The 20,306-nt window shown below is 28.4% G+C and overlaps 2 protein-coding genes across 2 annotated transcripts; both read right to left on the reverse strand.

Annotated features, from left to right (window-relative positions):
* Positions 1-183: 183 nt before the first annotated feature.
* LOC113554208 (sodium channel protein Nach-like) lies at positions 184-4,589 on the reverse strand. Its single transcript, XM_026957944.1, has 7 exons — positions 4,408-4,589; positions 3,944-4,313; positions 3,625-3,770; positions 3,361-3,541; positions 2,940-3,219; positions 1,293-1,601; positions 184-324 (listed from the first exon to the last, which is right to left on the reverse strand). Exons 1-7 carry the CDS (start codon positions 4,587-4,589, stop codon positions 185-187), a joined length of 1,608 nt encoding a protein of 535 aa, XP_026813745.1. The 3' UTR covers position 184.
* A 192-nt stretch (positions 4,590-4,781) lies between these two features.
* On the reverse strand, positions 4,782-15,967 carry LOC113554397 (sodium channel protein Nach-like). The gene is made up of 8 exons (XM_026958223.1): positions 15,765-15,967; positions 7,845-8,048; positions 7,395-7,709; positions 7,050-7,230; positions 6,687-6,966; positions 6,170-6,226; positions 5,230-5,478; positions 4,782-4,923 (listed from the first exon to the last, which is right to left on the reverse strand). Exons 1-8 carry the CDS (start codon positions 15,965-15,967, stop codon positions 4,808-4,810), a joined length of 1,605 nt encoding a protein of 534 aa, XP_026814024.1. The 3' UTR covers positions 4,782-4,807.
* Between the last annotated feature and the right edge of the window lie 4,339 nt (positions 15,968-20,306).

Raw genomic sequence — 20,306 nt, forward strand, 5'->3', positions numbered from 1 at the left:
CATAAAGACAAGTATAAATTATATTATGTTTAAATTTAATTTCTAATCTATAAAAAATATTATGATATTGTTATATCAATGTTTTATATTAAAATTTTACAGTATGTGAGTTGTCATTAAATAATTATAATATATATATATTTTTATAACAGTAATGTTTTATAACTTAATAAATGTGCAATTATTAATATTTAGGTGTTATTTTATTGCTCGACGAAGGCTTATTGTATTGATATATGAGGAACTTAATTCCCCAGTACACGAATTCAATGATTGTCAACAAACTAAATCCCAAAAACAGACCTGCAATGCCTCCAAATGACACTAAATTATCATAAAAAAAAGTAAAAAACTATTAATCAATATATCTCAATAAAAAAAAAAAAAAAAAAAAAAAAAAAAAAAAAATGGTAACTATAATAATAATATATCTACAGATTTTTGATTGCTTATTATAATACTGAAGGTATAGCGCTACTCAGCAGAGAAGAAAAACTACCTGTGATTTTGAATGGAAACATTGAAAACTTGATGGTAATTTTACATATGATAAATAAAAACTGTTAAAAAAATTCTTGAGAAAAAAATCTCAATTTATTGATTATTGATGATCCAAAACTCCAGGAATAATTCAGTCAGGAACCACTTTATAGTTGCATTTTTAACGCGATATCTTACTTACACTCAATCGGAAACTTAAACTAGTTATTTAAGTAATCGTAAGCTGATAAAATCTATTTTGTTCGTAAGATTAGAAAACTGGTCGATAGAAAGTATTGAAGGAATACAATTGTAAAATACTTACATGTTAAGAGGACGTTATGATTATTTTAAAATATTATTTTTAAGTTAAAATATTGTAAAAAGCCAATGAGAAAACACAGATAATGTTCTTACTTAAAAGTTTGATAATAGGTCAATTCACTCTAACATTAAAACTTATAGCACATTATTGAAACTGGTGAACGAAAATTTACTATGTTGTTCATGTGTAAGACGGGGACAACACATGCGGGTGAGACGTCCTCTTATAATAAATAAAAATAAATACTTTTTTTCCTTTTTATAAATTTAAATTCAAAATAAAATAGTAAATAATACCTAACAAATTAAGTAATTATTAATTTAAAAAAATATATATTTTTTTTGTATTCCATGACAAACTTATAGCAGGTAGTAGGTACCTCTATTCTATCAGTCGAATAACTCAAAAAAAAGTTTTATTTCGTTCACTTCTACTTGCCACGTATGTACACTTTTTTAGTTTTTAATTTTAACTAATGAATTAATACCCAACAAGTCGATCCAGCCAAACGTCACGTCCCTCTCATACTTCACCGCTCCCTCGTTCCTATAGAAAATGTCCACTGATCCGTAACTGTGCCTTGTCAGTGGCAGTGAATCCAACGAATAATCCACGTCTAGGTCAAACACGCTTTCGTGGCACGTGGGCAAGCACTGAGAACAATTGAGAGGCGACTTCATCTCTGTCAGTAGGAAACCTCTTATGTTGCCTATCGGTGGACTGTAGAACCGTAACTCACTATTGTGCTGTGCGATGCATAATAGCTGTGTCGAGTTACATATTGGTATACGGTTATCTAAAAATTCACAATACGTAAGTACCTACCTAATAAATATTATGTATTTTTTAAAATTTTAACTTAAAACTTATGTGTACTGTGTACATCACTTAAAATATTATTTACAAAAATATAATAATTAATAAGAAACTCGTCAAGTTTAAAATACTGCAATACGATTTACCAATTTAATTTTTACACGAGTACCTAGAATCTAGGTCCTAGATACTAAACTCCGCGAAGTTTTAAATACAGATGTAGTATTGTAGCGTACCTATATTTAATATTGACCACTGCCGTTTTAAAAATAAGACTATCGAAAAATCGTGAATTTAGTTTACAATTTATATATTTTTGGACTCATTGTAGGTATTTGATATTCTGAATGAACTTAAGGTTTATTTCCTCTTAATAATATTTGAAAATGATTATAATAGATTGTAGTAAATTTCAGAAGTTTGATAATATGACATCGTGTTTTTTCGTAGGTATGTGGTGGCAGCATTATAAATTGTCAAAAGTTAAAAATACATTAGATTTCAATTAGCAACTTACTGTATTATTTCATAAGTCATAACAATGATAATGCATAAATTAAAGTATTCTTCTATTTTAAAATTATTATTTAGATATTATTAATATGGGTTCTTTTAATTCTTTTAAATTTTAAATTATAATACACTTAATTAAATATTATAATTTATAACTTATTTTAACGAGAGCGAACAAATTTAATAACATCATATACCTCGTTTCGTAAAAATCATGCAGAATTGCATTCTTTGCCGATTTATAGTATTTACTTACATATTGCACTACATATAATATAATACAACCATTGGTTCTAGTTACCAATAATCTTTTGGTAGTTTACAAGTACTTACCTACATAATATCATTTAGCTAATACGTAAATACCTAAAATATCTTGTATACTTGTATTAAAAAAAGTACCTAGTTACTTATTAAAAATAATTTCAAAATCTATTTAAAATAGATATTTAAATATAAATAGGCACATAAATACTTACTCATTTATGGTTAATTTTTGGTACCATAATTTATCAAGGGCAAGATTACATTTTAGTTAATTTATTAATTTTAATTTGAGTGTATAAAAGTCAGCAGGTACCTCGTTGAATTTAACATAAAAAGTATATACTATTGAGATTTTCTTTTACATCATTTAGTATTTTTAAAATATATAAAATTAAAAATTAGGTTATAAGTTATATAATAGGTATGTCAAACGTTATAAATCAATAATTATTTTAAATGGGTTGATTTTAAAATATTAAAAGGCAATCTATGATTAGAAATAGATAAAACTATTTTAATTTTTTTAATTTTCATTTACCGAGCATGTTGAAATAGTACGGACGACAACCACACTTTCTGTGTAAATAATTTAAACGGCATTCTATAAGACATGACTTTTGAGTATATGATTTTGATACACTCAAATGTTGTTCATCAGGAAAATAACAAAACCGCTCTGCCACGGGTAAGTGTTTGATCCTATCCGTGCTAATAGTAACAAACGGTTTTACCATTATACTTAGTTTAGTCCCTTTCTTTGCGGTAACAATGCTGCCCATACCGGATTCTGGATACTCGTTCACATAAAATACTTGAACCTATGAAAAAATAAGTTGAATAATATTTTGTTCAGTCATATACAAGACAATATTTATTCCACGGACATCTTAAAACTTAAAAGTAATATTACATTCAACCACCATTTGTATAAATAACATAATTTAATCTTTTTCACACACCCTGACCGCCGGTTGCCCAGTAATTATAGAAGCGTTTATCAAACGTTCCGATTTATCAAATTGCTTGAAAAATATTTGTAATCCCGAAGTAGAACCGGCCGCTGTGTTCCGTCTCAGCACACATTCCCAATTCGTAGAATTTGTTTGAGTCATATCAGTGTCCAGAGTGCTAAACATAGGACTGAAAATTCGAGTTGCGTAATTTCTGACTAATTAATATATTTTCTTTATTTAGGTTTTAAATATTGTTCAACGAGTGTATACCATTTTGATTTTTTTACGGAAGTCAGCGAGTTAAATGAATAACAAAAACCTTCTTCTGATCTCTGTAAGCTGAACAAATCACAACAATTGTAAGAGTGTCCTATCCAATAACAAGCGTTGAAAACTTCGTTACATGTCGGCAATACCTGTAACAGTATAATAAAAAAAATCCAAACGCACAGTATTAAATATATTTTGTACATAGTACCAATATTACAATTTTAAATATTTCGTAAGTACTTATAAGTTATAACCTATACCTACCTGATCTTATAAGTAGGTATAAGCTACTGTATAACAAGTACGTGTAATTACTTACATGTAACATAAAATCTGTAATATTTATGGTGGTTAATTTGGACAGAAAACCGCTTTTTCCATTATTTAAGTAATACAACATTCTACTGTAAAGCGGGTGTTGAAATAGCGTCAACACGTTGAGGAAGTTGTCCAATTCGGACTCTTGATACGAAACATTTATTCTATCAGCTACGTACTTATAGGCCACTGAACGTTTTATCTTGTCCATAGGACAAACGTTAACAGCAGGAAACGGGAGCGAATATAACGCCAAGTGCGTGTCCTTGACAGCGGTAACCGTCGGTGAGGAGTTGAATTTTAGCCACATAGTGTGGACCAGAATACTAGCGCAAACAAAACTTGTTAACACGATGACTAACCAAGCGCACCTGAAATTAATATAATGTCCACGTTGTCATCGACGTGTGATTATCATGGTGTAAATATGTACGTATTACTGTAAAACTAATTAAAATATCAAACCGTTCGATCAAACTGGAATTATCTTTAAATATATATTGGACGCCGTGTACAGTACAATAACGAGCATATTCTCTGAAAATATTGCCCAGCTGCTTACTCTTAGCTATCGCTAGTCTTTCAACAGTCGAATACGACCAAGCGAATTCTTTTTTCCAAAACATTGGTTCCGGTTTAGGGTTCATGTTCACGCTGGATTCAAAACACTACTGATAGGATTTTGGTAGGTGTCTACCAGTTATAGTGCTTGCTCGATATGCGTAAGTTGAACTTATATAATATAATTAAAGGTAGAATGTATATTGAAAGATAAACACTGACCGTCACACAATTCGTAAATACTGTTTGTATACGTTTATTATAATGATCCACGTTTATACAATACATATAAGGTACTTATATACTATTTGTACAGTGTAATGAATTTGTTAACACATATTTTCAGCGTCCAATAAATGAATTCGGCTACACTCAATATGCTGAACCCCAAAAATAAATTTGCAACACCGCCCAGTGCCACTGCAATGTAAATAAATAACTTAACTAAAATAATTGGAAACTTGATTATACAGGTGTATTAAATAAGTTCAATGCTTGAATTGAGGGGGCGGAATACCTAAATTATTTTTTTTTAATTATTTAGCGTAACTTTTTTTACACATCCTAATCGATATGACAATTTAAATTTACTGGTAAGCACAATATTTTTACACTTGCATCCCCTTCTAATTTTTATTTACAATTCAAGCACAAATCTACTGGTTGTTTGTTTATAGTTAGTATATATAGGTATATCCATCAATTTTCTATATACCCAATACCTACCCAAAAGGTCGGTCCAAGCAAAAGTTATGTCCCTTTGATATTTTTTGGAACCCAAGTTTCCATACGCCACATCTAAATAGCTGAACAACTTCCAAGCAGACGTTCTTTGATCTGGAGACGACTCCATCTCAATTTCATGCGTTGTCTCGTAACAAGTAGGTATGCACTGTGAACAATCTAGGGAATCGCGTATGAGTCGAGACTCGAAACCAGGCGTGCCTTTGGGCGGTGTTAGCATTCTAATGTGACCTACAGAACAAACGAATAATATCTATGTAATTATAAATTAAAAACAAATAATGTGAATTATATATGTCACAGTAATAGTATAACTTTACTTGGTACACATAATGTATTTAAACTAACTTGATACACACAATTTAAAAACAAATCACCTGTTTAACAAACTAAAGATTGTATCGTAACAATTTCTTAAATTACATAAAAAAAAATATCCAAATATGGACTTAAGTATACCCATGCAATTTCGTATAGATACTCAAAATGTCCAATCAGAATTTGAATAAATGCATAATTTACATCTGCATATTATATTGTATAATAAAATTCAACACCAATAACCTATATAATATTCTCCGTATATTATGGTCAATTTATAATAAAGGTAATTATAAACTACGCTGTATTGTATAGCCGTTTATGGTATATGTATGTCATTACTTAATTGATAGTCTTTACCAATGCTTGAATTGGAAAACAGTAAAAAGCTGGGGGATATTTAAGTATAAAAAAAGATGTGAAAATTTAAATGCTTTTACATAAAATATAACTATATAAAAGGGGGACTGTTAAAATATTTTTAAAATATAGAGGCATAATTCCGCATTTCACTACAATTCAAGCATTGGATACAAGAATGTTCACACATCATAATATAATTATTATAATTAATTGATTTAGATAATTAATTTTTACTCACGAGTATTATTATTTATGCAAGGTAGATCTGGTATACCACACATTGGTTTCCCATCATCTATATAAAATAAATATACGTTCTGGGTTACCTTTAACTATAATAATAGTATTGATTTAAACTTTTGAATTAAAACCAAGGTTAGGTTAGGTTAGAAACAAGTACAAACTTGTATACATATTCGAATTAATATATAATAGTAAACTAATAGATAAGTAATAATAATATGTTTCAGACTATCAAGTTACAGCTAACGGTTTTCTTGTTTGTATTTTCATAGAACGTCCAATTCCATGTGCAATATTCAATAATAAAAATAACCTCGTTAATCTTAGTCTCGTAGGAAAATTAGCTTAAGGTAAGTAGCAAACAGTCAACAAAGACAACCTACCACTGCTGATCTTAAACATTAAAGTTCTGACAAATTTAGTAGTGCCAGACATAATTTAGAATATACTGCGTCTGCGAAAGAAGCTTAGCCTAGCTTTAGAATATATCTATACTAGTATACTACACTTACCGGGTTTTATAAAAAAATACATGTGACAACCGCACGTGAACAAGATAAATTCCATACGGCACTGGATCAGACACGAACTCTGCGTATACACATGGTAAATGTATAACTCTCTTTCGTCCGGAAACACGCAGCCCCTTGTCGCCACGCTTAGGTCTTTTACTCGACTGCTGGTGACGGTTATCACTGGCGAAATCATTATGTTTAGTCGTCGACCCTCTTCGGATTTTAACCATATACCGTCTCCCGCGTTTGGAAACTGATACGATGTGTGAATTATGACCTGTACATGTTAATAATTATAAGATTAGGTATGAACTGTTGTTGTATCGTCTTAATCGTCTATGCATATTTCATCGTTCGTACCCTAGCACCGTCTTTGTCACGCTGTCCCAAGCCCAACGATTCAGACATATTTGTTTTATACAGAAACACTTCTAAACCCGTGACTGTACCTACGGCGGTGTTTCTCCTCAGTTGACATCCAGGATACATATAGTCATCTTCTTCTACGATACCTTCGTTTTCCAACACTTCAGAAAGAGGACTGTAAATGTTTATTGGTAATATTATATTATGTTTTGTGTGTCTATTTATTATAGTATTTATATATTATAAATCATGTTTTATATTTCAGAGGATTTTAAATCTTAACAGAACCATTGTTAAATCATGTAATTAAAGTTATATTTATTGGCTCATCACCCTTACCAATGTTTTCCTGCTTCAGAAGTTAGAGAATTGAACGAATAACAAAATCCTTCCTCAGTCCTCTGAAGTGAAAACGCTTCACAACATGATATAATTTCGCCATGCCATTTGCACCGACCAAATAGTTCATCACATGTTGGCAGTGTGGTTAACATAAAATCGGTCAAATTTATATCTCTGAACAAGGGCAACAAATGTTTGGACTTCGCTACATATTCTGCCATTCGAAAATAAGTGGGCTGTTGCATCGTCGATAAGGCGCTCATTACATACACTAGTTCAGTTTGTATTGTATCGTTGTCGATACTGATGTACCTACGAAATAATGGATATCTATTACAATAATATTATCACTATTTTTCAAATGGATAGTTTTTCGAAGTTAAAAGCCTTTGTGAAAAAGAAGCTTTTATTGATGTAAGTGTATCGCATAGTTTATAATTTGATTACTTTGAAAAGTATTCAAGAGCTTTTGTCTTTTTGACCTTGATCGCCGGACAAATGGTAATCGAAGGGAAAGGAAACTCGTACAAAGGCACATGGGTATCTTTAACTGCCAGTTGTGTAGGCATAGAACGGAATTTGAGCCATAACTCGTTACCAATATAACATGCCGACAGTCCACAAATGGTTAACATTGTAATCCAAAAAAATCTGGAAACAAACTTCATGAAATAATATTAAGCGAGAAAGATTTGCTCATTGAAAACTAGTACAATTTGTAAGTTTTCCGTATAACAACCATATTAATAATTGATTTAATTTTCTATTTAAAAATAATCTTGTTCGTTTATTAGTATGATAAATTAATTTTATTATTAGTTATTACTTTGTTAGATAGGATGTGTTATGATAAGTTGTAAATACGTCACTGGTATTATGTATAATATTAATTTAATATAGATTGGTTACCAATGGCGTGTAGATACGTCATAACTTTTGTTTAGGAGGAGGGGGTAGATCTGAGAATAAAACTAACCTATTGTCTATAAACGAAAAAATCTTTTTATATATTTATAATGTCTTAAAGTTAGGCCATGGAGGGATCAGACCCTACATCATGCCTCTTGTATAATAAGTACTTTCAATTGATTATTATCTTTTTAGTGTTTAACACTTACTACAATATTTAATTTGCATTTATATGACAAGTAATTTATTTTAATAAAATAATTTGCTTTTTGTACAATAAGTACAATTAGTATTTAGTTATATAAATCTAACAAAATTGCATTGAATAAGTGATATAATGTCGTGGTTTCTTTAGACATTTTTACAAATTATAATAACAGTATGTCAGTATTAAATGAAAAAAAATTATCATTTTACAACAGTTTTAACTGTATATTGTATTTGTAATAATAATAAAAATAACTAAGAAAACTAAAATATCGTTAGATTGAAATCAAAGTAGATACCTATATCTATTATCTAATTATATATATAATATTTAATACATTTTACTCATTATAGGTTATAGATACAAAAATATTGTACTTATCTATTATATTCTTCAACCTTCGTCCTTTACTGCAGTTACCCATTTGTTATGTCATATACAAATAGGTACGACGTTATAGAAAGTAGAAACTATTTTAACTGTTTAAATATTAAACTAGCACTAGGTATAACTTTTAAAATTAATACTACGATCTAATTAATATATTTAGGTACATTAAAATGATGTAACATACCACAATATAATTTTTAATTACCTATTTATATTGTCATATAGTAAAAGAGTAATTTTTGGTATACCTACGACCTACCTACATATTTTATCATTGCCGCTGTTATAAAGACTAGAATTAAAATATGTTCCAACTGTACATCATTAAGAACGAACAAATTTATGTCTAAAGAAGTACATATAAAACATACGTAATATTCTTAAAAAGTTTTCTCTTTATATCTATATTATTATGTGTTATGATAGAAATACTTCTGACTTGAATATTATAAACAACCATTAAATAAGTACCTACCTGTCTACTTAGTACTTACCCACGTAACATTCATCAAACGGAAATTATATGCTCAAATTTAGTTTCTAAAAGGATTTTACTATTCTATATTTAAGTTATACTACTATACTTTAGATATTAACTTAATAATAATTGTACAAATAATGTTTATACTGGTATACATCACGGTCTCGTATTTACGTGTTTAACATTTTTTTTAAATATTTGTTATTCGTTCAACCACACATTATTAAGTATAGGTAACAACAAATATAAAACAATATGAAATTTATTAAATTAATTAAAATATATTTACAATACAATTTAGTAAGTAAAGACGTAAGAATAAAAAAAAAACCTTTTGCATTGAATGTAAACATATTCTATCACTCTGTCACTTCTAAATTCTAAATTAATATTTATTTTTCTTATTAATGATATAATCGAGTTAAAATTTTAAGTGGTAATAATTATTTACTAAACATATTATCACATTATCACTCTATTTCAGTAACCACGAGTCTTTTCACACTCTTTTAGAGTTATTTTCTTATACTCTAAATGAAACGACGGTATTATGTATTCTAATGTTTTATATAGCTTGCTCCGTTTATGAGCACGTTTATCACATTAGGCATTCTATAAACGCAATCCAAATAGCAAACATATTCTCATATTTTAATAATATGTGGATTTTTTAGAATAATAAATTTAAAAAAATACATCGCTGTAAAACCGAATGGAATTTAAATTTATTGTATAATGCACTATGGGAGACGATGTTTAGAATATTAAGACTGATGTTATATCGGTAGCGTATAAATGTGTTAGGGATTTGTACCCACCCCAAATTTAAAAAAAATAACGTAATAGTTTACAAAGTATGATATAATTATATTAACCTATAACTCATATTTATTACCATACCGTATGTAATACCTAATATTTAATAATATATATTCTGACGTACAATATTATCTTAAATATGCCGGACGATTCTTCTTTGCCGCCATAAAATAATTAAATCTGCACTGCCGAAAGTGAACGCACTATATGTAAGGAAGAATACATATTATGCCCTATTGTATATACAATATAAACAATATGTATGTATAAAATCATTTAGCATAGCCATCTAAGTCTAGCGATGATGGCATAATAATTATCAAAGTAATACCTAACTAATCTAGCTGCGTAAACGTTAAATAGACATTTTTATATATTTTTATATTTTGAAGGTAAGGGTGATTTTTTACAGATCATAAATAATTACTATATTATGTGTTTATTTTTTTCTTAATAATATGGTTACACATTTTTTGTGGTTTTTAAAATCGTTACATTTATCTATATATAAAAAAAAACACTTAACAAGTATATATAATATCATAAATGTACCTATATATTATGAAAATCAATAAATAAGTGTGTATTATTATTTATTATTACATTAATTTTAATTTCAAATTTTTGAAAACATAATATTTATTTTGTGACAATCGTACGGTGGAAAAATTTACTAATAATTGTTTGAAGTTGGACATTATAATATGGATATTATATTAAAAAAAACGATAAGAGTATTCTCCATATAGCAAATACCTACCTGCATTATGTACTATACAGCTAGTATGTTCTAGACTAGATTATTCAAATAATTCAATTTGTTGAATGCGCTTATTAATTGTTATTAAAATATTAATGCTGAATATACGGTCATATAATACGTTGTAAGAGTGGAACAGAAGGGTACTTAAATATTCAGCAGTCAATAGTCACTGCTTGAACGGCTCAGACATCAAATATAAAGTGACCTATATGGCTATATATTATTATGACATTGGTCCATTAAATTAATCTTGTTAATCAAAATATGTTTATTCATACAGCATAAACAAATAGGTATAATATATTATAATATTGAGTATATTACATGCGACTCGTTATATTATTAGCTTTTGATTGATGAACTTCAATTTAAAATTACTTAAATATATATATATATATATATATATATTTAAATAGCTATCTATTTAATTATAATTGTAGCCTGTAGGTGTACTTATATAAAATACCATAATAATAATATAAAAGGTATAAATACATAAGTTATTTAGTTTTAATAATTTATCAGGACGACGAACTGTTTTTTTTATCAGCCTATCAAACGATTCTAACATATATATATGTTACAAAGTCCGGAATAGTACATTTCGCAATGTGTACAGTGATTTTTGTACACATTGCGAATTGTACAATGTTCCTGTACAAAGTAACTAGATTGTACAAGTTACATTATACAATTCTGGACTTTGTAGGTAAAATTTATATTAGGTACATAAATTTAAAAACATAATTACTATATTATAATAATTCAGAAGGTTATTGTACTTTTTTTTATGATTTAAATAGCTGAAAAAAGAACGCAAATTGCAAATATGTTCAAAAAATTTAATGTAACGTTATAAAATGCGTTAGAAATTGTGATTTTTATTGTTTATTCAAATTGTTGGTGAATTATTAATAGAAACTAAGTGCTTCATGTTTTATACTGCTTGCACATTCGCTGTGACATTAATTATCATACCTATCTATGAGTAATAGCTAGTGTTTGTATACTGAAATATTTTACTATAGACATATGGTATAGGGTGAAATATTTAACAAAAACGTGTTACATTGAATTTTTTTTTAATACAAATATTAATAATAATGATTTATTAATTAATAATAATATAGCCTATAAATTTAATCATATACAATTCCTTATAAACTTTTGATAATTTATACATTTATAAATGGAATGACAAATTTTCGTAAAAATAAAACTTATTTAAAAAAGGAAAACAAAATTTATTAAAATACTAAAATATTTCAAAATTGTAAATTTCATAAAATGTTCAAACACTAGTAGTAGCTAATAGATATTGTCTACGGGTTAGGTAAATGTCTGTAAGAGCAAGTACACGACACGCTTGTGCAGCACGAATAACGAACGCCTGTTCGTGGTAAATCAGAATTCTAATAACACATTTTTAAATGTTCTAAGATCTAAAATCCCCTACAATGTATAAAATGTACATACAAACCCCTAAAATATAATATAGAATGTTCGTAAAAATATTTAAAAATAATATTTATAAGTTAACAGCTAGTAATTGATAAAAATGCAAAATAATAAAATGTATACCTAATAATTATTTCTAAATCATACTAGACGAACCAATAATTTGGTGTGCAATATAAGGCAGGTAGTCAAAACGGGTAAAGATATTTTGGGTTATGGGTTTCGGGTTTCACACCAGATAAATTTTTTTGCGGGTTTCACGTTTTAGGTTGAAAAACGGGTAAATTTTTTGCGGGTTTTGGATTTTGGGTACAAAAATCGGTAAAATTTTTCCGGTTGACATTTTTAGTTAGCCAGTTTTTGATATAACGGGATCAAAATTAAAATTATTGATAACAGACAATATTTTAATTTTTTTCACGATTTCGGCTCAAATTTCAGTAAAATAAGTTCAATAATACTTATAGTTCTTGAAATAACTCTTAAAGTCTGATGCATAAAGCCTAAAGGTAATAAATTTAATTATATTTTATAGATACAATAAATTGATAGTTGATAAAAATTACTTATTAGTCATTAGTAGTTAATTTCTCATTAGTCATTAGTTAATGTCATATTACTCACATTAATCATTTTATTTCACTTATTTATTCTTGGTCGTGTTATAAATTTATTTCAAAACCGAGTAAAATCTTTTTTGAGATACGGGTTTCGGGTTTGAAACCTGTGAACATTTTTAGCGGGTGTAGACCTAAAATATGGTTTGTTTGGGTGAATAAATATATACTGTTTGGGTGAGGGTTTATTCAACTAAAAATACCGTTTGAGTAAATAGATATATAAGGTGTAACAAGACTATTTAACAAACTTCTATTACAAATGTTACGATATTTTTTAAATAGTCCTGGTGCACCCTTTATACCGTTTGGGTGGTATGAAAATGCTTAGGTATAATATACTATACACTCAACAATTAATTAAACAAAATCATAAAAAATATAAATAAGTAATAATAAGTCCTATTAAAAAAAATATAATATTATTATATAGGTATAGGTAGTAATCTACAGACTATAAGCGCAATTTAAGGGGCTCGGCGGGCTAAGCTCCTCAAAATCAATCGTAGCCCCCTCCTAAAAATGGTTTGTGTATATCCCCTTCCACAGTTCCACCTTTATATATCTCAAGAATATGCTACAGTCAAAAAATTATAAATAAAATTACCTATAATAGTATAATATAATTAATACATTTTAAAGTAATTTATTGGCTTTCTATGAAAGTTCTTATAATATACATTCAACAATTAATTTAAATTGTCTATAATAGTAATTAATAATAATTAGCAATAATATCATTCATATCTGTCACCAGGTTTTTACCTCGCATAGGTAAAAATAACTCCATTCGCCCCAAACGGTACAAATGATAGTCGCTCAAACGGATTATTATTTTTTGGTCAAAATTATTACCTTTGCCCAAACGACCACCGCCATTTTTAACGGGTTGAGAGTTTTGTGTTAAAAATCAAATAAACATTTTTACGGGTAACGGATTTGGGGTGAAAAAAATGGATAAGATTTTTTCCGAGTTACGGGTTTCAGGTACGAAACCGTGTAAATTTTTCCCAGGTTCAAAACCATTTTGACTCCCTGACATAAGGTACAACTAAAAGAAAAAAATTTGTAAATTCTATAAATATTTTTACTCTAAGTATAATAGGTATAGGAAAATTTATGCTATACATCATACTCGTCATAGAAGGACATTCCTGCAGGGAAATTTTTTCTATGGGAAAAAATAATGGAAGGATAAAGGGCGAAGGAAAAAAAATTGAGTTAGACCATTAACTATGTTTAAATAAATATATATATAATCATAAATAAGAGAAATAACCAATAAGGAGTTTTTCAAACCCTTCCTTTATTAAAAAAAACAGTCATAGTTGTATATTATTATAATATTACCTATAGTTAACATAGATATTATTATAAAGATTTGTAAATCCTAATATCCTAATAAAATCTGTATACTTTTAATGATATAATAGATACCTTTTACAATTACTTGTTATTTAAGAAAGTTTATTTATTAAATTAATTTGTAAAATTTTAGCTACATAAAATATGCAGGTTATAATTTATCTGTTGATTGTGAAGTAAACTATTCTCGTTTGTGAAGACAAAATCAAGATTAAATAATTTTTGCCCTCTTAACGAATTACTACACAATACGTCCTTGTCAAACGCATTCATGAAGGTATATAGAATTTCATTTCATTTACTGCATTATCGTGTTTTCATTATTCGCATTTGAACATCATATTTTACACGTGGCGACCGTTTATATTAATTATTAATATTATATGTTTATTTACAGCAACATGTAACATAAATCACATAATATTTTTAACGTGCATAAACGTTTCGCAATTCATATTATATTATATTATATTCCATATTGTGTACATAACTCTAATCTCTACTTCCAGTTAATATCAAGCTTGAAGAGCGCACGTAATGGTGATTTAAAAAGTAAATACATTTTTAAAAATAAACAGTATGGAGAAATTGTATATAGACATTATATTATTTTACCGCATAACAGTGTGTAATAATGATTCAAATTATGATGCACACAAATAACTGTTATAACATCATAATAAATTTATATGTATAGTAATTATTTATTTAACTGTATATAATAATAAATTTTTGATTTAATAAAATAAAAAAAAAATTTTAAATAATAATGTGATGTATATTAAGACTAAACGATCATTCAAATTGTTAAATCATAACTTTTTGGCTCTTTATAAAATTGTATTGTTTCAAAAAAATATTTCAATATTATAAGTAAGCCCATTAAAAATGATTTTATTTTTCAATAAATGATTGTTGTAGTATACTAGCTAGTATTAACTATTAATTTGAAAAAATTATAAATTTAAACAACAGTTATCACAACTCGTATATAAGGTAATTAGAAACGTCATTCGACTTTGAATAAATTGTATTAAAAAATAACTAGAAAATTAATAAATTTGTTTACAAATATATAATGGTGAGGTTAAATATGTCACCTTGTTTTTAAAATATACTTTTAGGACTCCACCACTGAATATTAACTTATAGGATATTTTATCAACACCAATTTATACATGACTTCAAACTTGTGTTTATTTTCATAATCTAAAGCTGAACATTTTTTAAAAAATGTGAAAGCTACCATATTATAAATTATAATATAGACAATATAGTGGACAATTTGCTCTAAAACTAGACAAATTTGATTGTAAAATATTAATTTATTATTGTATTAAAACTAAAAATGACTCACTTCTCCAGCAGACCGGCTTTGGATATGTATCGCATTCCGTGTACCGTGCTGTGGCTGGTGTACTCGTCGATAAGGACGCACGACGATTTCGTGATGGTTGCCACTCGGCCGTCGGACAACTGCATGGCCGCCGGTGACATCCTCGTTAATAAATTCCGCCGTACTGTGTTCCATCTCTGGACACCGCCATCATTTGCCAACATCACGTTTGCCTGGTCGAACCCACGTTAGGAGAAAGTATTATCGAAAAATATAATGTTTCTTCGACCCCGTTAATATTAAACTAGTATATATAGTTCACAGTAATACGAATAACTATTATTGAACAGGTGGTTACACATAAGTGTGTTTTATGGCAAAGTCTCACACGGTGGATCCTGAGCGTTTCGAGTGAATTTCGTGACGGCTAAAAATTAGCCCAACTCACGCCACCGAATCGTATAGAACGATGAGCGTGTTCAATTGACAATGAAAATATGAAATGCGATGCAATAAGCATCTGATGAATCTCCTCGCTCGTTGATAATATACCTCCACTCGCTTATAATAAAAGTGTACGAGAAAAGGATTATTTTTCATTCCACGTAGTGCGATCGCATTTGAAGTGCTCGATGCCATACAAGTATAGGTACAACATTTCGTATACTCGTATATTATTATGTGTATACCAAGTACTTGTGTATATTAGTCTCTGGCAGCTGCCTTATTGATGACGACTCAAGTCGTTCTATAGCCACTGTTTAGTTGTATTAACACACACAAACACACATATATATATATATTGCAACTATATGGCTACACGCATATTATCGCAGCTCATTATTTATAATTTACTTCTTTTCGTTTCGATTTTTTTTCTTTATTACTGTTATTCTACAACTCATAAATGGGGCGACCACGAGAGTTATATAGATACCTAAGTATTTTAATGCTATAATGGTTTTTTCTTGTACATATATTGGTATAATACCTCAGACTATATTATACCAACTACTGCAGCAGTGTTTGCATACAATTATTTCACGCAAAGACGACGGCCGCCGTCGTTATGCATATTATATTATAATACTACACGCCTATACTGTAATATTGTTTTCACTATATGTATATATACTCTTACTCCGATTCTCGTGCCCCGTAGACGTTTATTTTATTTGCTTTTTCATAATATTGACGAGGGGCGTCCTTTTCGCTTCTTGAGTATACTGAGTTTTCTCAATCATTTTCACGCATATACAAGCACACTGTTATATTCTAATATAATATATTATATTTATAATTACAACGACTTCGTATTGAAAGTTTTGATAATATGACGTACCTATACCTACAGCGTTTTTCTCATGGTAACAACTCAATACGCATGATATATTAGGTTACTAATGGAAAGTAGATTTTTTATATAATGTATAATAATAAGAATAACCAAATACAACCTAGCCAACCTATTACGATTATTTGTATTAGAGTGACGAATTATCATAGTTGAAAAAAAAAATTAAACGTAACACTTAAATTAAAGCAAAAATACCTTTTTGTTATTACGGCTATTACACTCATTTCCTACAACTTTAATTTCTACATAGGTGGTTATAAAGCTATTTTCATAATGATTATCGAGCACGTTACATGTTCTTATCTTCCTACATAGCTAGTATACTAAGGTCAGCTATATAGCTTTCCTAAATTTTCTAACCGTACCTATTGTTTTTTTTGATTTATTGATTCATTATTCCATAGTTGTAATATTTTATACTTATTATAAAATGTAACCTATAATTATGATGTTAAAATATTTGAATATACTAATTATAGAAATAAATTATACATTTATTAATTCTTAATAATTATTTATGTCCGTTTTTGGCAAAAAAAAACTATTATAAGCTGATAATTAATGTTTATATAGATTATTTGGTTATATCCATAATTTAAAAATAATAAATTTTAATTTTAATTTCTATTGTTTAATTTGTCAATACTTATAATTAGTTAATAATTAATGTATATATATAAATATAATATGATATGAATTCAGGCTACGTAAGAAACATAACTGATTACTAAAAATGAATATTACTATATTATAGTAATATTACTATATTACTATATGTTATCAACCTACTCGTGCATTAAAATGTAGTAACACCTAACGTTATTGAAGTTACAGGTGGCTTTTAAAATTCTAAAGTAGGTAATGGCGTAATGGAAAACTGAATATTGTTCACGGATCCGGGATCTCTTGTTATTGGTACTCCACTAACAATTTCTATTCAGAATTTATACAATTTATTGAGTATAATAGCTATGTATTGATTCACAATCCCTATAGTATTAAGAATATTTTAAATTCATTTTTGCCTTTTTTGTTTTTGTTTTTCCTTTCATATCGTGCCTATTTATCATTTGTATTCATTTTCAATACAATTAAAGATGTTAAAATCCCGTGCTGTGGATGTGTGAAATATGAACACTACTAAAAATATCGAGTTCTTATTAGCCGGCGGCAAAGTCACCAACCATCAGTTCGTTTGGCCACAACTCCAGTATACAATAATATCATGTTTTTCAACAAATAAGTGATTTCTTCGATTTTATTATTATGAGTTATGAATAAAATATATACATCATTCATACATGTAATAATAAAAACAACACAATTTAGTTATCACTAGAACTTGGAAGTTGATGCATTTTGCATTTTTTTTTTAGAAATTTTAGACGATACTGGCCACAAATGTGTTTCATTAGCAAGTGAATCTGAGTGAGTCTGAATGACTAAATTTTATTTTGCATTGTTTAGTGTTTATTACTTTTTAAGTCATTTTTTGACATTTTTAGGTCATTTTCCTACATTTTTAGTCATTTTTACTGATTTCACATTAGTTTATTTCTTATCATTATGCCATTTCAAAAAATAATTGCTTCATCTATAATAGGTATAATGGCACTTAATGACAAACTTATAAATAAATATTAAATAATTTATGTCAACGGTAGTCGCTAAGGACTAAGGATCAATATTACTTTTTTTTTTTTAAACGAATGGACTTTTATATGATACCTATATAGCATACATGTTTTAAAATTTACCCTCATAATATTCCTATTAACAAATTATTTTACGAATATATAATATTTTCATTAAAACCAATATTCAATTTTCGTTTATGAACAACAATTATTATTGTATATTACTGTAAAAAATATAACCTCAAAATTTAAAAATATTCCGATTGTCCAAATTCGAATAAGGAACTTATGTCATTAAGAAGACAAGAGTATATAACATTTTTAAATCGTCAAATTTTTTATTTATTATATTTATATATTATTATTAATAATAATTATAATAAATAATACTATACTAAAATATTATTTTAAATACTTGTGTTTATAATGCAGTTGATAAATTATTAAGTTGATACTATAATAACACAGATTGTAAGTCATTCATTATAATTAAAATTTAGGTCGTATGCCTATAGACAACGTATACCTTTTAACTTCAATTGGAATTTTCTTGATCGCAAACTTGGATAATAGAACTCTTATCGAACTTGGTGAAGTCTAAAATTTATTCGATAACCAACAGCAGGGGCGTACACAGGGGAGTTTTTTGGGTGTTCAAACATCCCCCGAAATACTTGGGTTTTTGCATGCTTATTTACTTATTAAATTTTAATGTTAATCTTTTTACATAAAATTTTAAGTATACTTAACTTTTATACATTTTTTTTGTATATTTATTAAAAAAAGTTCTACTTTTCATTAACTGATTTTCAAAAACATTCCCCATAACTTTTTTCTACGTACGCCCCTGATCAACAGTCTCAATAGTTTAACATGCATTTGTGTAAATTATTTGTAAATTATTATTTTAATTATTTTAATTGAAAAATGCAGTATAATATTGTAATATTATTATACATGGTCCTGCACAAGAAAACCATGGTTTTAAATTGACTATTATTCGATTTCTATATTGTTTATAACTACCTACAATTCTCAATTCACCGATATCAACGCAACCAGAGCATTCTTGGACTACACGTTCCAGGAGCTTCAAACCATCCTGGACCGGATCACAGAAATCTAAAACACCTTGATAGAGGCTGACAAGTCCGCCGACGAGTCCACTGGCCAATCCACTGATCTATTGATTTGCAATGTCGTCGAACATGTGTTGTCGTCGGTGTATGGACCGCCGGCTGGCGGGGACCCGCCGCTTGATGTCACGCTGTTGCAGGATGTCATCGATACCACCTCCTGCACACTAGGAACGCCTGCCGTAGGTGAGAACGGGCCATCAGACGACAGGAAACTCGCGGAGGACCGCTGCGTGATTTTGGAGCTGGCCTAAGGTCCGGAAGTCAGAAATAGTTTTGGCGAAATCGTGGGTTGGCTTCGCCTGGATGAGACACCCTCGCCGTCCGTGCCGTTTTGCCACGGAGTGTCAAGCGCTTTGTGTTGGGAGCGTGCTGCATCCGGTATAGATAGCGTTGATCATTTTAATAATTATAAAATACATAATAATATATT

This window comes from Rhopalosiphum maidis, chromosome 2 (assembly GCF_003676215.2).
Source record: "Rhopalosiphum maidis isolate BTI-1 chromosome 2, ASM367621v3, whole genome shotgun sequence".
Taxonomy (NCBI): Eukaryota; Metazoa; Arthropoda; class Insecta; order Hemiptera; family Aphididae; genus Rhopalosiphum; species Rhopalosiphum maidis.